The sequence below is a fragment of the Mastigoproctus giganteus genome, chromosome 7, assembly GCF_048544385.1.
Source record: "Mastigoproctus giganteus isolate SK-2022 chromosome 7, ASM4854438v1, whole genome shotgun sequence".
Taxonomy (NCBI): Eukaryota; Metazoa; Arthropoda; class Arachnida; order Uropygi; family Thelyphonidae; genus Mastigoproctus; species Mastigoproctus giganteus.
Genome location: NC_143581.1, coordinates 179,237,267 through 179,257,954, shown reverse-complemented (window position 1 = coordinate 179,257,954; position 20,688 = coordinate 179,237,267). Strand labels below are relative to the sequence as shown.

The 20,688-nt window shown below is 36.1% G+C and overlaps 1 protein-coding gene across 1 annotated transcript in view; it reads left to right on the top strand.

The window, feature by feature from the left end:
* Nucleotides 1-20,688, top strand: part of LOC150083362 (fanconi-associated nuclease 1-like) — a 177,737-nt gene that overhangs the window by 18,351 nt on the left and 138,698 nt on the right. Inside the window, exons 2-3 of the mRNA XM_090377215.1 lie at nucleotides 8,826-8,924; nucleotides 18,287-18,421. Coding sequence (XP_090233341.1) covers nucleotides 8,826-8,924; nucleotides 18,287-18,421 — 234 coding nt within the window. The remainder of the gene's footprint in view (nucleotides 1-8,825; nucleotides 8,925-18,286; nucleotides 18,422-20,688) is intronic.

The following is a 20,688-nucleotide window of genomic DNA, read 5'->3' as shown; positions in this document are numbered from 1 at the left end:
CTCAATGTGGTAGTCTTCTCACGATACATTCAGACTGAAAATAAGGGAAGCTCCATATATGAGGGGGTATCAAAAAGTTCATACCCTTACCTAGAAATAATAGCCCTAGAAAGATGAAACTTCATAGAAACTTGAATCGTTGGCGAAGGTAAAGAAAGCAACATGAGAACGACAAGACACATTGGATAACTTGAGTGGAAAATTAGTTTCCCAATACGGTACTCTAGCGCTGCTTGCTCAGTAAACAGACGGTAGGTGTTATTGGTCTGGAGCAAAGTCGAGAATGATATATTGATTGACAGGTAGGTGTGGCAAACGATGTGCTGATTGGTGCGCGAACACAACACACAATAACATCAGGTTAGTATCATTTTAGAAGCACTAATGGTAACTTGCTCTTATGAACGGTTTCCATAATGGTGAAAAAAGGTCAGGTTACCTCCACTTGAATCCCATGGGAGCTTGAACCCCTCCCAAAGTGGAGAGGTAACCTAACCTTTTTTCTTTAGAATCACAGTCATATTTAGAAATACATTCATAAAAAAGAAATTTTTTTATGACTGTATTTTTATTTTCTTGTTCAATGATATGCCCTAATGGTGAAAAAAGGTCAGGTTACCTCCACTTGAATCCCATGGGAGCTTGAACCCCTCCCGAAATGGAGGGGGTAACTTAACCTTTTTACTGTAGAATCATGTGGACTAGCGCATAAATCGTTTATTAACAAAATATTATTTTTTTATTACTGTACTTTTATTTTTAAAGACACTCTTGCGGATACACACACACGTATCATAATGTCAATCAAAACCTCAACAGCTATTCACTATATATAGAATCTTTCTTTCCATATATTATTTTCTAACCTAACGTTTAAGGTTAGGTCACTAAATATAAGGAAACCGTTTCTATTATTTCCTAATCTACCATTTAAGGTCAGGTTACGAAATATAACGAAAAATATAGAAACCTTTTCCTTTTTTCGTAACCAAACCTAAATCAATAGTATAGTAAAAACACTCATGAACTCCAAAAATTTGCTTTTAATAATGAGAAAAAAGCATAATGAAGAACATAAAAATGAACAGAACGAAACTTTTATTAATTTAGTTTTCATCAAAAAATGAGCCAGCGTTTTATTTTCCTTACAAATTTCTTCCATATTTAAAAGATTCATCGCTACTGTTACCTGTTTACCATTCATTACAAAACTATTATGCACTGTTCTTTACTCATAAATGCACATTAAAATGCCAACCAATGACTACACAGTAGCTTGTTCTCTGTCATGCCCACCACCAATCATTTCATCGTTTGCCATGCCTACCTGTCAATCAATATATCCTTCTCGATTTCGTCTCCAGACTGATAACACCTACTGTCTGTTTACCAAGCGAGCAGCGCTGGAGTCTGGTGTCGGGAAACTAATTTTCTGCATAAATTATCCGACGTTTCTCATTATTCTCATGTTGGCTTTCTTTACCTTAGCCGAATCCTTATCTATGTACTCTCCATGTATACCAACACATTTCTTCCATCTATGGATCAATTGTTTAATGCCTTGAAGTCTGCACTTTTTGCCTGAAACCACAATTCCACTTCGTTGATGACTTCCTGAGACGAATCAAAGAGGCGTCCACACAGTGGTTTCTTCATTTCTCGAAACAAGAAGAAGTCTGATGGTGCTAGGTCAGGAGAATAGGGTGAGTGCTGCAGTAGTTCGAAGCTGCACTGGGCAACAAAGTTTATGGTGGCAATGGCCGTGTGAGCCAGTGCATTATCTGACAGAAGACGGACACCTTTAGTTAACATTCCACACCTTTTCACCTTCAAAGCATTGCATAACTTTTTCAAAGCATTTCTGTAGTAGTATTCTCCGGTAAGTGTGGAACCGTGAGATAGTTAATCTGTCAGGATAACCCCCTTTCTGCCCCAAAACACAGACGTCACCTTCTTTGCAGATGGAGTGGGCTTTGCCTTTTTGGGAGGTGGGGAGGAAGTGCTTCCACTGCTTTGTCATGTCTTTAGTCTCCAGATCATACTGGTATACCCAGCATTCGTCATTTGTCACCAACCGATCAAAAAAGTTCTCGACATCCGCATTACACAAATCCAACAGTTGGTGAGAGTATTGCATTCGACATTGCTTCCGCAAAAGCATCAGCAATCTTGGAACCCATCATGTGGAGACCTTAGACATGCATAGATGATCATGTAAAATGCTGTGGGCAGACCCATAACTAATTCCCACTGCATTTGCAATAAAATAAATTGTCACATGTCTGTCACTCAGCACCAGCTGCTCAACCTTTGTAACTGTCTCACTGTCTGTGGATATTGATTTCCTTCCTTCTCTTGGCTTATCAAAGACACTTCTACGACTACACTGGAACTCCCATTTCCACTTTTTTACATTGTCATAGGGTGGACAATTCTGCTCATACACAGCTTTCATTTCTTCGTCAGCAGGAACTTGATGACTGTCGATAATCCACTTTGTCAACCATAGCGTCCCTCCTTGGATTATGGGCTCCACCTCTGGTGTACGATCATCTACAGGTATGAAATTTCACATGTTAGTCATTGAATATCTAGACAACTTATATTAAAAATGGCATCTTACTACTGATGTTTTATCTAGGTCAGGGTATGAACTTTTTGATACCCCCTCGTATAAGACTGTTAAGGTCTGTTAATATTTTATGCAGTGTGTTTTTTTCACCATCCAAATCAATTGAATCTCTTAATTTCCTAAGGAGGGAAGAATGCTTCAGGATTTTCACTTCTGAATACATTTCATTGTATGAACTACAGATTTATCAAAATCATCTAGTTCACATTAGTATGCTTTTCTTGACCTTTTCTTCCATTGATAGAATGTCATCAAAATTTTCTTGTTTTTGAATTCAGTACATTTTGTGCAGAGAAACTCTACTTGCATAAAAAATGTGCTTGTCAGATTTTTTGACGTCTAAATTAGGACTTTGCTTCTGCTTTTCGTTGTCCATGAACCTTATAATATTTGAAACTACCTTGCTAGTTTGACTTTTTAGAAGTTTGCTATTTTTCAAAGTGCTCATCGCTATACATTCAGAAAAGAGGGAAGTTGAAAACAGATATATGGTAGAATCTAGCATATATCTGGCAGCTAGATATCCCCAGGTACAGGTACTGTTGTTTTGCAGGACAGTTCAATGATCACCAGCAGTATATACATGTAATCTGCAAACAGGCCCACCTATGTAAATTGTAGTGGAAGTATTTAAATTTTAATTCTGTCTGTAATTCACATGCTACCCCACAAAGAAGCCTTCTAGCATCTGGATTTCACTGTTAAACTAAGAAGCATTATTTGCACAAAATTCAAATATATTTTTTATTATATATATCAATATTGAAGAGTTGGTTTATGCATGGTTACCACACACATTATTTCTACTACCTAAGTAGTATGAATTCATCGTTTAATTGTATCTCATATTGTGAATACCTTCACAACGAGTTGCCATGGTATTGCACTACCTTGAACATGTAGCACTTCACCTATGGAGAAGACTATTGTTACTTATTCTCGGCTGATACCACCACCCAGATGGCACCATTTCAATGCACGCCATCAAGCATCTCTCATATTGTGGAGTTATACTTCATAACTGGGTTGTCACTATTGCAACAACAGGGCCCACCCACCAATAAGTAAGCCAATAAGCTTAGAAAAGGTGCCGTCTGGGTGGTGGTATCCCTCGAGAATAAATAATATTAGTCTTCTCCATAGGTGAAGCGTTACTTATTCGAGGTAGTGCAATCCCATGGAAACTCGTTGTGAAGGTATTCATAATATGAGATATAATTACATGATGCATTCATACTGCCTAGGTAGTAGAAATGATGAATGTGCAGTAACCATGTAAACCAACTCTTCATACTCTTAGGCATTTAGCAAGAAATATTTTTATCTCAATATTAATTTACTTTTCAATAAGAAGAAATGCAGCAGTACATCATTGTGTCCTCTGCTTCCCCCCCATCTTCATATTTGCAGTTTATCGTTAAGTGGTGTGCTTAACCTTTTGGACTGCTGCTGCTCACTTTATCAAGGGAATTGTATGTGATCCAGTTTTGTAGAGAGATCCAATAAAACAAACTTGTCCCTTGAATCTGCCACTCCTTTAAATAGAAAAGTCCATTTTTCCACAGTACCAAGTTAAAATTGAAAACTGTAGATGCTTACAGCATTGCTCTCCCCTAGAATTTTCCAATTCCAATTGGATATTATGTTTGCTGTAGTACTCTCTGTATATAACTGTTGAGTAATTCCTGATAGTTTAATAATCTAAAGCATTTTCACAGTTGAGTATGGCCTTGACAGGATTTATAAGAGATTATGAAGAACAGTGAAAGAATAATAAATAAATTCTTTATTGCTGATAAGTACAGAATTTGTACTAGAGACAATAATACTCATCACGGTGACATGGCCAGGAGTTTTACATTATAAATGAGATTAATTGGCAAAAAAAACTTTTACCATTACATGGAAATTGTTAGTTACACAAAATTAAACATGTAAAAATGAAATTATAATAATGAAAATATGAGGACTGAACGTCATATGGAGGAAATTATCCCAGTTCCACAGATGTAAGCCACTCGAGGAGCATGTGACGGTATTTGTAGTCGGTAGCTAATTTCTGAAGGTCGACTCCAAGACGGAGCAGTGCCTGAATTTTGGGGAGTGCCTGGGCAGGTAGGAACCGACTACACAGTTTCAGCTGGTTGTATTTGAAGGTTAGTGTGGGCTCTGACCTCAAGGATGGCGGAGGATTGTGCCACTGACAGAAATCCCAGATGTTTGGGGAGTTTATTACTCCTGTGTACATTTTTACTGAAGTCATTAAACGCCTGCTGTCAATTAACCTCGGGAGCCTGGGTACATTTAGCTGCTCAGCCATGTCAGTTGTTCTCAATTGAGGGGGTCGGCGATGCTTATTTGTGGCCCATTTCAGGGTCCAGTATTCACACGAGAACACCGGTTTTTGAAGTGAGGGCGACGCAGATGCCCAAATCTCAGTAGCATATAAAATAGCCAGATAAACAGTGGTTTGAAGATATCTGGTAGTGGTTGCGGCATCGTTGCAATGAAGTAAGTGTTGTTTCGCTCTCCAGCGTAGGGTGTTAAATCGTTTTCGGAGGTATTCTGTGTGAATATTAAATTTCAGCTTCGGATCAAAATAGACACCGAGATCCTTATGGCAGGTAACTACTGGGATGAGAGTACCTAAAACTGAAGATTGAATTATTGTTGGTTGGTGTTTCAATGAGTAAATCATTATTGCAGATTTTGAAGGGTTAAGGTTTAATTCAAATATCTTCAAGTAAGTTGAAAGGGCGGTCAAGTTCTCTGTGATGGAAGACGTAATTGTCATTGGGTTTGCAGACGGTGGGATTAATGTAAGAAACTTTATATCGTCAGCATATATTATAGCATTATCCCGAGGACTCATGAAAGGAATCAGAATGGCTGAGAAGAGAAGGCCAGACAGGACACCACCTTGTGGGACTCCTGCATTGATTTTTCTTGTAAAGTGGGTCTTCTTCAAAGTGAGGTGGACACTTCTATTCCTCAATAAGGCGGTGAGGAAAGCTAGTAGATCTCCATTAATCCTGAAGAAGAATTTCAGAAGACTGAGAAGGGCTGTGACGTCTAGGCTGTCAAAAGCAGCTTCAATATCAGCGTACACTATAGCTAATTCAGATTTAGTTTCGAAGGCTTGAAGAATTGATGTCTGTGCGGCCATGAGGTTTGTTATGGTGGATCTATTTTCGACTACGAAATGGAACTGTTTCGGCTTCTGTGGCATCAGCTGTTTGTTTAATGCTGGAAGGAGTACCTTTTCTAGAAGTTTGAGGAGGGTGAAAGAAGTTGCGATTGGTCTGAAATCTTTTAGGCTTGTTGGTGCTTTAACCTTAGGTAGTGGCCTCACAGAGTATTCATTCCATTGAGCAGGGAAAACTCGTGTGGAAAGAACAGATTTGTAGATTGAGAGTAATGCATCTAGGATATAGGGGCTAAGGCATTTGATTATGAAATGAGGTATCTTATCACATCCTGCGGTACTAGATGGATGCAAGGAGTTAATAGCATATATCAATTGCTGTCTTGTGATGGAAATTATGGAGAGGTCATCAGTAGACGCAAATTGAGAGTTTTGGAGAGGGATTTCAGTAGAAGCGGAATTGGTTTTGAATCTTGAAATGTAGTCCATCCAGTTATCTAGATCAAGATTTGAATTAATGCAACTGTGTCTTGATGAGTATGGCGCTTTTCCTTTAGACAAGGTAGTATCGGTGTATTTCTTTATTGCTGATGCCTTGAGTCTGTTGAACATAGCTCTTGCTCTGGAATATAGGATTCGATCTTGGGTTGTGCCAGAGATTTTCCACTGCCTGTGAAGGTACTGCTTGTTGTGGAAACTGCGTGCTAGATCTTTGGACCACCAAGCTCTAGTTCTTGGAGAAATGTGTACGGTTTTGGCTGACGCATAGAGGGTGACTGTATTTATCTATCTTGTGATTAGGTCAACTGCGAGGATTGGGTCACATCCATCAAGCACATGCCATGGAATAGACTGTGCTGCCTCGAGGCACTTTTTTGGATCCAGAAAATTCGGAGAGAATATGATTTTCTTTTCAACAGTATTACAGCAATTGAAGCTGGGCAAAGGCAGAACAAGAAGTAATGCAATTGGGTCGTGATCTGAATTGAAGGACGTTTCTGGTGGAATGTCGACTCTACAAATTCCAGAACATAGAATCAGGTCAAGGCAACTGGCGCCTCTCGTTGGCTCCTCATTGATAATCGTGAACTTTAATGGAAAGAGATTGTTCATTAGTCGTTGAAGGAGAGGGCTCAGGTGGGTTGAAGGTTAAAATCACCGCAGAGAATGTGCGTAGCAGAAGGGTGTAACTTACTCATTATCCAGCTGGTAGCATCGTCAATTGTTGCAATATCTGGAGCTGGGGGTATGTAGATTACTATAATAATTAATGATAAACACCAGCCAAGAAATTAAACTGAAAATTTACTATAAGATAAAATAAAATAAAATAATATACAGTAATGTAACGAAAATACAATGAATTAAAATATAGTTACAATATAGTTAAAATCAGTAAAATTATCTAAAATAAACTGGGTTAAAAGCGATAAAACAATGAAACCTGGAGCTTTCGGAGACTGCCGTCTCCTTCTTCAACAGCATACTACTAGTGCTAAGACACATCCTTAAGTAGCAGGTCCATGGCACTCATGCACTTAGTCATCAGACACATGATCTACATTCCCCATGTGCGTGTCGGAAACGGAAGTGGCTCTGGAGCGTGTCAAACAGAACCGGTCATCCCTTCTGAGGACAACTGCCTCAAACAGGGGGTGTAAACGGATTCCCCTGTCCCTATTAATAGTATTGTGACTGGATGAACTGATTCGCAAGCTCTCGAGCCACTTGCGTTCCCAAAATCCATGGGCGCGGTCAGTAATGACCGCGTCTTCAGGGGAGATTCGATGCTGCTTTTCCCAGAAATGCTCTGCCACAGCAGACCTCGCATAATTAGCAGTCTTGATAGCGGTCGTGTGTTCCCCTAGACGGTCCTTTAAACGTCGCCCCGTTTTCCCCACATAACACTCCTCACAATCCGGGCACTTGATCTCGTAGACCACATTGCTAGTATGGTCCTGGGCTACGGGATCTTTAACTTGAGATATCACTGTGTGCAACCTCCGACCCGGAAGTTGCACACAGCGAGTCTGACACTCCCGCAGTGCCCGTACAATGCGTTCCGAAAGGCCCAGATAGTAAGGAATGTATGCAGTAGCCACAGGGGCAGGCGACTCCCTACGATTGGACTCAGCCCTATAAATATATTTGTCCAAGACCCTCTGGGGGTATCCACATTTCCTGAGGTCTACCGTGACTCTGCAAATTTCCATTTCCTTTTCTTCAGGGGTACTACAGTGGGTCCCCACCCTATTCAACAATGCCCTGGCTACACTGTTCTTATGATGATGAGCCTGTGCTGAGCTGTAATGAACAAATTAGCCATGGCACATAGGCTTTCTATAAATCGTAGTTTTTAATCTAGACCCATCTCTGCTAACCAAGACATCCAGAAACGGGAGGGACCCAGCTTCTTCCACCTCCGAGGTAAATTGTATAAATGTGGAAAAGCTGTTGAGTAAATTGAGCACCTCATCTTCCTTTCCCTTTTTTAAAATGGTGAACGTATCGTCCACATATCTCCTCCACTCCTATAGTGGGACGCTCCACTTTAGTAATCAGGAATAGTAAGGAATTTGTGAACTTTATAAGAAGCCAATCTATAGGTGAAGATGAACTTATGATTTCATTTGACGTGGTATCTTTGTTCACATGTATCCCCATTGAACATGGGGTGCATTGTGTAAGATTGGCCTTGGAACGGGATGACTGCTTTAGTGCTAGATCTTCACTAAGCATTGATGATATTTGTAAAGGCGTTGAATTTTGCCTCGCAAGCACCACCATGGTTTTTCAAAAAGTTATGTATAAGCAGGTCCATGGCACGGCCATGGGGTTCCCCCATCAGCGACATTGTGGCCAATTTAGCAATGGAGGAACTGGAAACTAGGGTTTTTCATCAGTTGGATTTCCCCATGCGCGAGTGGGGAAATTATTTTGATTTATTTTGATGTATAGTCATTTATTTTGATGTATTCCTTGTTTAAACTCAGTCATTTATTTTGTTTCTAAAAAAGATTATTAAAATGCTATATTTATATTTTTTAGTTTCACTTTATTAATGGTGGATACAAGAAAAATGGTTTTTCCTGATTTTCCTATTGTAAGACAGAAAATTTTATTTCAAAATAGAGAAGATCTTATAAGGTAAAAATTTAAATAAGTGATTATGTAGTTTTTAAGTTAACCATTTTTTTAATTGGTTATAAAAAAATAAAAAAGCAAACTGTGGTTTTAGTTTATTGATATGTTTCTCCATCTGCTGTGCAAGGAGCTTTAACAGACCTGTTTAATGTAGAGTAGTTTGCCCTAATAAGTTGTAAAGTAATAAAATTGCAGGCAAGTTAAGGCTATAATTACCACAAAATACAAAACCTTTCATATGTTGATAAATGACAAATTTATAGATTAATTTATTTATTAGATAAATTAGCTATATCTAAACAGCAGAAGTTTAGTATGTCTGATTACAAAATATACATTGAGAGTTATAATAAGTGCAGATAGCATCAAAAACAATCTCACCGTAATGCAGGGTAACCAAACTTATTAAGCCCAAGAAGAACTGCACATAGGTATGAAAATACTGTCTTATAACCTAATGTAAGATGAGCAATAAAACAGTAATACAAAAAGGAGGAATTGAGTTTGTGGTCATTTTCATATACAGTCCAATAGTGAAATGTCACATGAATAAAGGCAAAATTGTTTCTGGAAGTTTTTGGTATTTTCCTAAGCAAGCTTCTATTGTTTCTATATGAATAAAAATTAGAAAAGCAGTTAATTTCTTGAAAATGCATTAAAATCATTAAATATTTAGTTGCTGCTTTGGAAAGGCAATTTTTAATAGAAATAGAATTTAAATAATAAATATGGTAATATTATGGATGATTATATGGCATTCAGTTTATTAACACACAAATAGTTTACCTCTAGTAATTACATTGATAAGCAGAAGTAAAATTATAAAAGACAAAAGTGCACTAATTTGCAAAATAACTGATACACATCAATGAAATTTAGCGTGGAAGTATATTAAAGATTATTAAAGCTTGGCAGCACTTTATTTATTGATTTTAAAATCAACAACAAATGATACAATAGAGCCAATTTGTTAACTTAGGGGTAAAATGTTATTTTTAAAATATATAAGATAGCTTATGTATCTTAATGAAAGTGAATATACATCAGATGAGTTAGAGAATGTGATTATCACTGAGAGCCAGGCAACACTGTTCAAGAGTCATGCTTCATAAGATAAGACTCTATAAGCCTTACCTTATGATGATTCATAAGGTGTAATAGATGACTCAGTTTATCTCCACAGAGCTTTCTCATACATGCTCAGTAGAATTAAGTTATTGAGACCTCTCTCTATATGGAAATTATAAATAATATATTTAAATTAATATAAATAGTTCTATAATTAATATTATATTTATTCTATAGACTGGTACAACTGTAGTTTAGTAGTACTTTGAACTGTCAAATTAAAATAGGTTGTTTAAGTTATGATAATTAGTTGCAAGCATTTACAATTAGTGTCATTGTGTAATGCAAAATTGTATTGTAGGACATTTCATTTTGAATAATACATATTATATCATAATGTAGTGTGTTATAGTATAGTATGTTTAGTGTAGAGTGCCCAGATTTACAGGAAAATGTGGGTTAAACAAATTCTGAAAAAGAAAAAATAGGACAAAACACACTCTGAAGAAGAATAAAATGCACTTTGGTACAAAATGCACTTTGAATTAAAAAAAAAAAAAAAATCAAGACATTTCTAGCCTGTAGATAGGTTTGGGAAAAGTTCTGGAAAATCCAGGGTAATGTAATTTTTAATGCAATGGCTTTTCGAGAACACCCTAATTTTATCAACTCTACTATTATTTCATAAAACAGAGTATAATGAGATCTATAATTTTATTTTTGGTTCAAGTACAATTATCAGTCAGTTAACTGAAAGAATACAAAAATCCTAATTCAAGTATGACTACATTAGCCAACAATTTTAAACTTTTTTTTCGATAACATGAATGAAATCAACTGATTTTGACTGCAAAAAACCAAATGTATTTTGCAGTCTATGCTGAAAACAAAAATTACAGTATAATGTTTTGTAGCATGTCAAATTTTCATGTTATGGCTTCATGCTCCTTTTTTCCAAAATTGTGAATTTTTACTTATCTAAATGTAAATGACTACTTTTCTTGTAAATTAATTGCTTGAAATAGAAATGATCAGTAAACATTCTAAATGGATAAAAAATAACATATTTAAACTTTATAAACACCTATTTGGATTTCAGTAAGCAATTAACCCGCAAAAGTGGAGGCAAAAATAGGAAATCGTTCTACTTACAATTATTTTTTCCTGTTATGAGCAGAATGGTCCTCCCTTATCAGAAACCAGCAAGAGTCATCCATCATTGCTGGATCCCATTGTCCTTGATACTTCTGCTCCATAGTGTGAATATGTTGGTGGAATCGTTTCTCCTGCTCGTCACTGACAGATCCCAAGTTGTTCGGAAAAGTTCAGGTGCGAATGTAGGAAGTGTATCTTCAGCGATATTCAGCATCCTAACTTTTGATAGCTATGCAACAATTCTTTTATCAACTCTTTATAGTTCTCTAGTTTTTTATTCCCTAAAAACCCTCTAACAACAGCTCTAAAGGATTTCCATGCAGGTAATTCAGTAGTGTTAAGTTTAGTTTCAAAGATTTAATCCTTTAAAAGCTGTCTAATTTGCCTATGAATATACCCTCCTTCAACTTTGCGTCACTAATTTTTGGAAATTGGCTTTTTAAGTATTCTATTTTTGTCCAGATCTTTTACAAAATTTTTCGTGAGACCCAACTTAATGTGCAGAGGTGGGAGAAGCACCATTTCAGGTTTCACTAAAGGCATGCATTTGATGTTGAGTTTCCTGGAAACATATTCTTCTCTATCTGCAATAAGGCCTCTGAGGTTGGGATTATTCATACTACCAATTTTAGACACACACACCAACCGTTTATGACTGGTTGAATAATGATAAAATAAAATAAAATGATAGAAAAGACTGTAAAATAATATTTACAAAAAACTTTTAATCATTTACAAAAAACTAAACTGTAACAAAAGTAAAATAAGTAAATAAGTTAAAATGCATTAAAATATAAATATAAAAGCGATAAAAAGACGATAAAAAACACTAGAGCTTTCGGAGGTGTCTTCCTCCTTCCTCAGTAATAGTGAGACTTAAATGACACATCCTTGGACCGGGCGCACAGATTCTGGGACCGCAAGTGGCTGGAAAGTCTGTGGATTGGATCCTCTGGTAACAATAGTATAAACAGAGACAGGGGAGTTAGGCTTCACCCCCTTTTTGAGGCGGTGGTTTTGACAAGAGACAAACGTTTTAATTTTCCACGTGTCCAGCCCACTTCCGGTTCCGGCACAAGTGAAAGGAATGCTGAGTATGCGCCTGGTCATCCACGTGTGCCGTGAACCTGGTATTTAAGGATGTGTCATTTAAGTCTCACTATTACTGAGGAAGGAGGAAGACACCTCCGAAAGCTCTAGTGTTTTTTATCGTCTTTTTATCACTTTTATATTTATATTTTAATGCATTTTAACTTATTTACTTATTTTACTTTTGTTATAGTTTAGTTTTTTGTAAATGATTAAAAGTTTTTTGTAAATATTATTTTACAGTCTTTTCTATCATTTTATTTTATTTTATCATTATTCAACCAGTCATAAACGGTTGGTGTGTGTGTCTAAAATTGGTAATATTCTTCTCTGATGGACCATTCCTTCACAATATAATGATGTTCTACTCGACATAAGCACAGGAAACAACAATACTTATTAAAATCACCCTGTAGTCCAAGCAACAAAGCGATTACTTAATCACCACAGATTTTCCAACAATATTTCTCATAGTCTAAGGCAGGGGTGGCCAACCTATGACGCATGCACCAAACGTGGCACTTTGGAAGATTACAAGTGGTGCATTTCATCATAAAATTTCTCAAGTACCCAAAGCCCATATTGCCGATTCTTTGGTTCTGTTTCCTTTCATATCAGGTCCTTCCGCATATGGCTTATGACACTTACCACCTTCTTTCCACTTACACACACATAAACGTGTCCATTCCCTCAATTTAGCAAAAGAAATAAATTAAATAGTCTCCAAAAAAATGCATTTCTGAATTTTGACCATAAGTGATCTATGGGTATGAAAATATATCGAGCACCTAGTCGTCCATTCTTTTGTACAGCCATTGCCTCCAGCACCCAACTCTATGCACAAGTGGGAAAATAAATGCAATACATGACTTTTTCAGGGGACTGTGAATATACAAATAGATCCTTTGTCGGAAGTCTTTCAAGTTAAAAGGAAACAATGAAATGATAAATTTGAGGTATTTTCATCTACGAGAAATTTCCATCAATCGCATTTCCAAATCGCATTTTGCCGACTCAAGAAATAGTAGGAGGAGTATAACAAACAACTATACAAAGAAATTGAGTGGGCCAGTAAATCAGAATGTTTTATAATGGGGATTTTAACTTTCTAGATATCGATTGTAACTTGTGGGTTAGTCACTATACCAAGACTTTTGTGGATTTATTGGATGACTGTTAGCTTAACTTCTGTTCTGGGGAAAATAATGGAGTTAAAGTTTAAGTCTGGTTAAAGAAGTAATGCAGGATCATCTAGACAGGAATGCACTTATACTGCAGTCACAGCATGGATTTGTTAAGGGCAAGTCTTGTCTGACCAATCTGATTGGATACTATAATGCAGTAACAAAGGAACTCGATGCAAGCAATAACTTTGATATCATATACTTGGATTTCGGGAAAGCTTTTGATACTGTTGCACATATAAAAGACTGCTGTAGAAATTGGAGAAGTGTGGCATTAAAGGAAATTTACTGCTATGGATAAAGGGATGATTGAGTAGGTAAAGACAAAGCATGATTATCAATGAACACTGCTCTTCATGGACTAATGTTATTAGTGAGTCCTCCAGGATTCAGTCCTGGGTCCATTGTTGTTTTCTATATTTGTTAATGATATTGACGAAGATATATCAGGCTTAATGTGTAAGTTTGCAGATGATAGATTGACAGGGTAGTTAATGACAATAAGCAGAGTTAGCTGCTGCAACAAGATCTAAACAAATTAGGCCAATAGGCTGAGAAGTGGCAGTTGAAGCTTAATATAAATGCATATTTGGTGCAAAGTATCATGAGTAGAAGTAATCTCAGATTAATGTACCATGTGATACTATACCAGGGGCAGTGGAAAATGGAAAAGACCTGGGTGTAATTGTGCAGTCACGTATTAAGTTGTCTGAGCAATGCACATATGATGCCAGGACAGATCACGATGTTTAGTCTACGAGATACAGGAACTTTTTTAACAGGGATAAGGAAGTGATTATCCTATTGTATAAGGCAGTGTTTAGGCCACATCTTGAGTACTGCATACAGGTCTGGAGGTCTCATTTTAGGAAGAGTGTAGAGAATGGCAATGAGATAGGTGAAAGGGAGTTCTTACCAGGACAGGTTTAAATTCTGAAAATTGCAGCATCTTGAGACTAGACACCTGTGAGGTGATCTCATCGAGGTTTTTAGGGCTTTGAATGGATTGAGCAAGCTCAATGCTGATGGAATTCTTCCTCTTGCTCAGACTACACACAAAGGGTTCATAAATTCATATTGAGGATGAATGGTTGTATGATGGATGCGGGGAGGTTTGTCTTCAACCAGCATGTGGTTGACTGTTGGAATAGACTTCCATCTGGTGTTGTGGAAGTGGGCAGTTTGAATAAATTTGAGGAAGAAAGAGGCAAATTAATTGAAGGGGTGGATTAGTGATGTGGGAGGATTTTTTTTTTTGGCTGATGCTTTATAAGGTTGCTGCCTTGCATCATATGCCACTAATAATAAATAATATCACATTTAAGAGAAGCAATCTTCATCATAAATCAAGTTATTATTTATATTACAATACAGGCAATCTCTGTATAATGTGGTACTTCTACAACACCGTTTCACTCTAACATGGTTAGAGAAATGCAGCAAACCTTACATAACATAGTATTTTTGAACTGTCGTTGGGGGGGGGGGGGGAGAGGACCCTGCTGTTACGTTGGATGCAATTTTTCAACATTTCCATTCTTTTTTGTGAATCCTCACTGTTGACTCGCTAGTTGTTATGCAAAAAAAATTATTATTGGGAAATTCTCGTATTTTATTTTGTTGGGAAATCCCCATGTTTGGTTCTGTGGTATTGAACTTGCGCGTCTTCGAGACCATAAAAAATTGACTTCGAAGCGTGCAATTTGTAACTTTTAAGGTTACGAATTGCACTTTTGTAAGGTTATTTTGGTTTTTATTTGATCGTTTATAAATTTTTCTGGGTATGTAATACTAAACTTTGTTCTTAAGAACTGTATTGGAATAATTTCATTGCTATAAATTAAATTCCAGCTGTAAATTATGCCCAAGGAAATTAAAAAAGCACTGCTCAAAAGAAACTTTATTTCTCTAAAATCAAAGATACAAATTTTGGATCATTTTAAAAGAGAGGAAAAGGTATCCTATGTTGCAAAAAGCTTAAATTTAAATGAAGCAACAATCCGGATCATAAAGAAAATTGAACAGAAAATTATAACTGCTGTCCCTGCAGGATCTTTCATTTCCTCAAATATAACAGCTCGTCCCCGAGCACCAATAATTGAGAAAATGGAAAAAGCACTCAGTATTTGAATTTACGATAGCAGTAAAAGATGGATCCCATTAGACGTCAATATAATTAAACAAAAGGCACTAAAAATTAATTTTCATTTAAAAGAAAATGGAGAATCTTCTGTTAATCCAAAGTGTGTTGCCAGTAAAGGTTAGTGTGAGCAATTTAAAAACTGCTTCTCATTACATAACATAAGAATTCAAGAGGAAAGTGCATTGGCTGATAATGAAGCTGCCAAGAAGTATGCAGAGGGATTTCAAAACATTAGTGAAGAGCACAGATACACACCATATCAAGTTTCACTTCCGATCAGACAGGTCTTTGGTGGGAAAAAAAATGCCCAACGGAATGTTTATTTCAAAAAAAGAGAAAAATGCACCAGGTTTTAAGGCATCAAAAGATTGTGTAATGTTACTTATGTGCAGTAATGCATCAGGCGATTACATGATAAAACCTATGCTAGTTTCATCATTATCATCAGCCATTTTCAATCCACTGCAGGATGAAGGTCTCTCCTGCAACTTTCCAGTTCCTTCTGTTTTGTGCAATGGCCATTCATTTACTGCCCACGAACTTTTGAATTTCATCTTTCCATCTCTGTTGTTGTCTTCCAGATTTTCTTTTTGTTCCTCTTGGGTAGCATTCTGTTATTTTCTTAGTCCACATGTCTTCGAGCTGTGTGTCCTGCCAAAGTCCATTTCAGTTCTTTAGTTTTGATAAGAATGTTGTTTACTTGAGTTTGTTGGCCAATCCATGGTGTTTCTCTTCTTATCCATCAGTCTGATTCCTAATGTAATCTTCTGTGTAGTTTTCAGCTTCTCTTCCATTCTTTTGGTGAGTGACCAAGTTTCACTTCCATAAGTCATGATGGGGAGTATACATTGGTTCATTAATTTACGTTTCAGAATACTCGATGAAAGATGTAAATAAACATGCATTACCAGTATATTGGAAAGCACATAAAAAAGGTTGAGTAACTGCTGATTTATTTAAAGAATGGTTTCTAAATTGTTTAGTGCCTGCTGTGGAAAACGAATTAAAGCGGAAAAATCTATATTTCAAAGTTTTATTACTATTGGATAACGCACCAGGCCATCCAAAAGATTTAAGTCATCCAAACGTTCAAGTAATGATCAATCCACCTAATACAACTTCTTTAATTAGATCAAGGCATTATATCTACCTTTACAACTCATAACATCAGAAAATCGTTACAATGGATTTTAGAAAACATTGATTCCGAATCTATTGAAGTGATGGAGGTATGGAAACATTTTTTAATTGTGGACTGTATTGCAGTCACAGCTTTATCACTCAAAGAAGTAAAACTGTCAACATTAAATGCATCTTGGAAAAATGTATGATGAGAGTCAGTTCATTCAGGAAATATGGTCGAACTGGCAGAAAACAGAATCAGTGCGATAGTAGAACTTGATAAGTTGGTAGGAGGGGAAGGTTTAATGATATGACTACCAAAGATGTTCAAGAATTACTGGCAGAAAAAGAGGTTGGCAAAGTGGATTTGGTGGAAATGTTGTTATTTGGTTTTTAGGAGCATTATCAACTAAGGCCATATTGCTCCGGGGATATGCGGCGGTCATTTCCTGACCTTTCCGCATCCTCCGTATTTAGTGGCTCACGGGCTCGAACCCAGGTCTAATCAAGAAGCATGTGCTGCGCACTGCTGCTCCTGCCCACCTGGCTATGGAGGCGCCTTTTGGTGGAAATGGCGCCAGAGGTAATCCAAATCAGTTCAGAGGATGATAGCATAGATGAAAATTCTAAAATTCCTAATTTTACACTAAAAAGCATACAGGAAGGCATAAACTTAGCCGAGCAATTGGAATCTTATTTTTTGAATGCAGATCCTTCAACTGAAAGGAACACAAAGTTCAAAAGAGAGCTTCAAAAATGCTTAGCTCAATACAATGAAATTTACAAAGATCTATCAAGCAAAAGCAAACGAACCCAGATTACTGATTTTTTAAAGAGAGCAAAAGATAACATGAAATCTAGATGCTGCAGAAGAAAGTTCAGAAGGTGAAGATATTCTGCAACAGATAAAAGGTTCTCATTGTGCTTAGCAGTGATGATGAGGAAGAAAAATTAAATGAATGTACATAAACTGTGACATATGTATCACAGTTTGTAAAACATTTGTTCAGTTATTACTATTTTTAATTTTAAAAAATGTGTATTTTTGTTAGCTTTTGGAACTTAACTCCCCTTTTTGCACTAGTTCTTAGTCCCATATAACATGGTTTCGCACTACGCAAGATTTTATAGGAACCTAACTACCATGTTATACGAGGGTTACCTCGTATAACATGGTAATTACCTATATACTGTATCCAGTGTTATGTTTTTTCCACAATATTTTCTCTCATGAAAACAATTATAATTTTTCTTTACTGTGTGGCATTATGTTTTCTAGTACGGTCTCATTATCCCCATTGTGAGCTTTTGACTCATTTGTGGAAGTAACTTCATTTAAGGAAAACCTTAAAATTTGTTAGTTTTACTACTAATAATAATAATACACTACTATACTAATCCGTAACTTGAGCATAAATTTCATCTTGGTTCCTTTTGATTTGAAATCTTTCCATTATCACCTGTGTGCAAAACAAGTGCAACTTATACTTTTGTTTTCACTTGAAGTTGTATTACAGAAATAAAACAGTTTTTTTAAATGTACAGGATTATACATATGGAATTTCAATCTACATAATTTTTGCAAATCATATTTTATTATTTAGATTTGAAGAAGCAAAACATCTAGAAACTGAAATAGCTTCATTGTTTGAAGCAAAGAACTTTCAACAAGCACTCGGTTCATATAAGACAGCCAGAGAATTATATTTGCAATTCTGTCATCAGGGCCTTCATAAAAGGTACAGTACTATTTATTATTAATTTAAATACCGCAGTGCTTACAAAATAGATATTGGAAGCAGCTAACAACAGAATCTTTTTATTGTCAGAGGCCAAGCTGTTCTTAGCAATTTAGAGATATGGATAACTTTAGAGACAATTTATATAATTTACTGAGAGCAGAAATTTACAATAGAGGAAAAATAAATGAATGAGGTTATGCAAAAATAGAACCCATTCCATAAAAAAGCACTGTTTGGGAAAACAAGGTTTGGAGCTTTATTAACTGCGAAAAATAAATATTTAATCAATATTAATTAATGGAAAACAAACACTTAATTCTGCATTCAATTTACTAAAGAAATTTACTTAACTGATTTCATTTCTGAGCCCACTTTGAGATTCTGTTCCTAAGGGCAGCTCCAGTAACTGGTGTATTGACAAACATTTGCCCTTGTATTTACTTTCCATGTCATATGAAGGACTTACTTAACATTTCAAGATAATTATAGCATGAATATTATATTTGTTTTTGAACAGCACAGATGGCTTCTTCTTTTTTATTTGACAAAAATGTCACTTGCGTATACTTGCCATGATCATGTTGAGGTTTTACTTCTGGTTCAAGAGCACCAATATTTGTCCTCAATGATTTCTCACTGAAGGTGGGTAACTGAACAAAAGTTAAATGAAGACCCAGTAGCAAGTTTTAAATGGTCATTTTATGACTTTGAATGTACTTGTTGATTTATTTTCACATTTATTGTTTTGTTTGGTTTTCTAACTGAGTGAATGTGGAGTGGAGTTCTTAAACCTGTATAAAAATGAAAACTCTATTAATGTGAAACATTTTTGAAAATATCTTTACTGCCTGTTTTGGATTATTACACTGGTCAAGACATAAAACTTTATATATTATTATTATTTTTTTTTTCATCAAAGATGTAAACACACTTTTGAAAGCAGTTTTGTGCCTTCATTTAAAATATGTTCTTTATTTTTCTAACACTTGTTTTCTTACATGACTGTTGATATTATCAGTACAAGTTTCAGAGATGTGGTGGCACTCAGACATAAGGGATGCAGAATTTCAGTATGGGGGAGTACATAGTGCATAGCATTACAGGTTTTGCGGCCCAAGAGGTTCCCCCAAACTCTGTGATGATCTTTTGTGATACAATACAGGCTTTGTAAAGGCCAGAAAAGTGTATATTAAAATGTAGTGTTGGGGGTGTGTGTTGGTTTGGTCTGTTGTCTATCTGGCCTTTTTTGCTATTGGTCCATTGTAGGGGGATTGCATTACCAAAATCAATCTCTCTATTATTGATAATTTGATCATTTTCTATCTAGCCAGTATTTATCTATTATAATTAAAGCAGGGCATCAAACTAAACTGAACCAAAAACCCAAACTGAAAACAAACTAATATTTTTGTTCAGAGTGGAGCCGAACCCAAACCGAAACTGAAAACCTATATTTATTTCCCTCCTTTATTCAGTTCACACAAATAGTGTAAGCGGATGGTGAAATGTTCTTAGCGCTCAGTAATATGCAAGTTGTCATCACATTTTTCATGCTCGCATACCTTGTCGTCATAGGGTTCTAACCTTGACCAAGTTTACTAATCCTCAGGACCCTTAAGTCACTCACAAATACGATCATTAAATATTTTCTAAGAAAATATCTGCCAACTTTCGGAAATTCCATGGGAAAATTTGTTCTTTTGAGGATTCCTGGAAATTTATAAATGCCTAGTGGGAGAAAGGCACTCTCTCCATTGTTTATTCTTTTACAGATGCTCATTACTTTTCACTCGTATGAAAAGTGCGTAGAATGGCCCAGTCTGGGTTTGCTATAGATTGAACAGGGTTCGCTCCACATTTGTTCCTTTTGCTTAAAAATATTCAGTCATAATAAACTAAATAAATTATAGTAACTGTTTTTTTTTGTACCAATAACAACAGTAAGGGCCTGACGTAGCCCAGTGGTTAGGAGCGAGAGTGCATAGCACGCGTTCCTTGAGTGGACCGGAGTTCAAGCCCGTGACTACTAAATACGATAAATATTTGTATTGACGATTTATTGTAAACTCTACTGACTTGGTTGTCGTGCCAAAACAGAAAATTTATTTATTTATTTAAATGTGATAAAACTATAAAATTGTAAGAATGTAAAATTTTGTGGTTTTCCTGCAAATTTATGACTTCATTCTGTTAGCTTTGTTCATTTTCAGATAATAATTATATTCAGAAAAAAAAGAGTCTACTTGGAAATACAGGTAACTCTC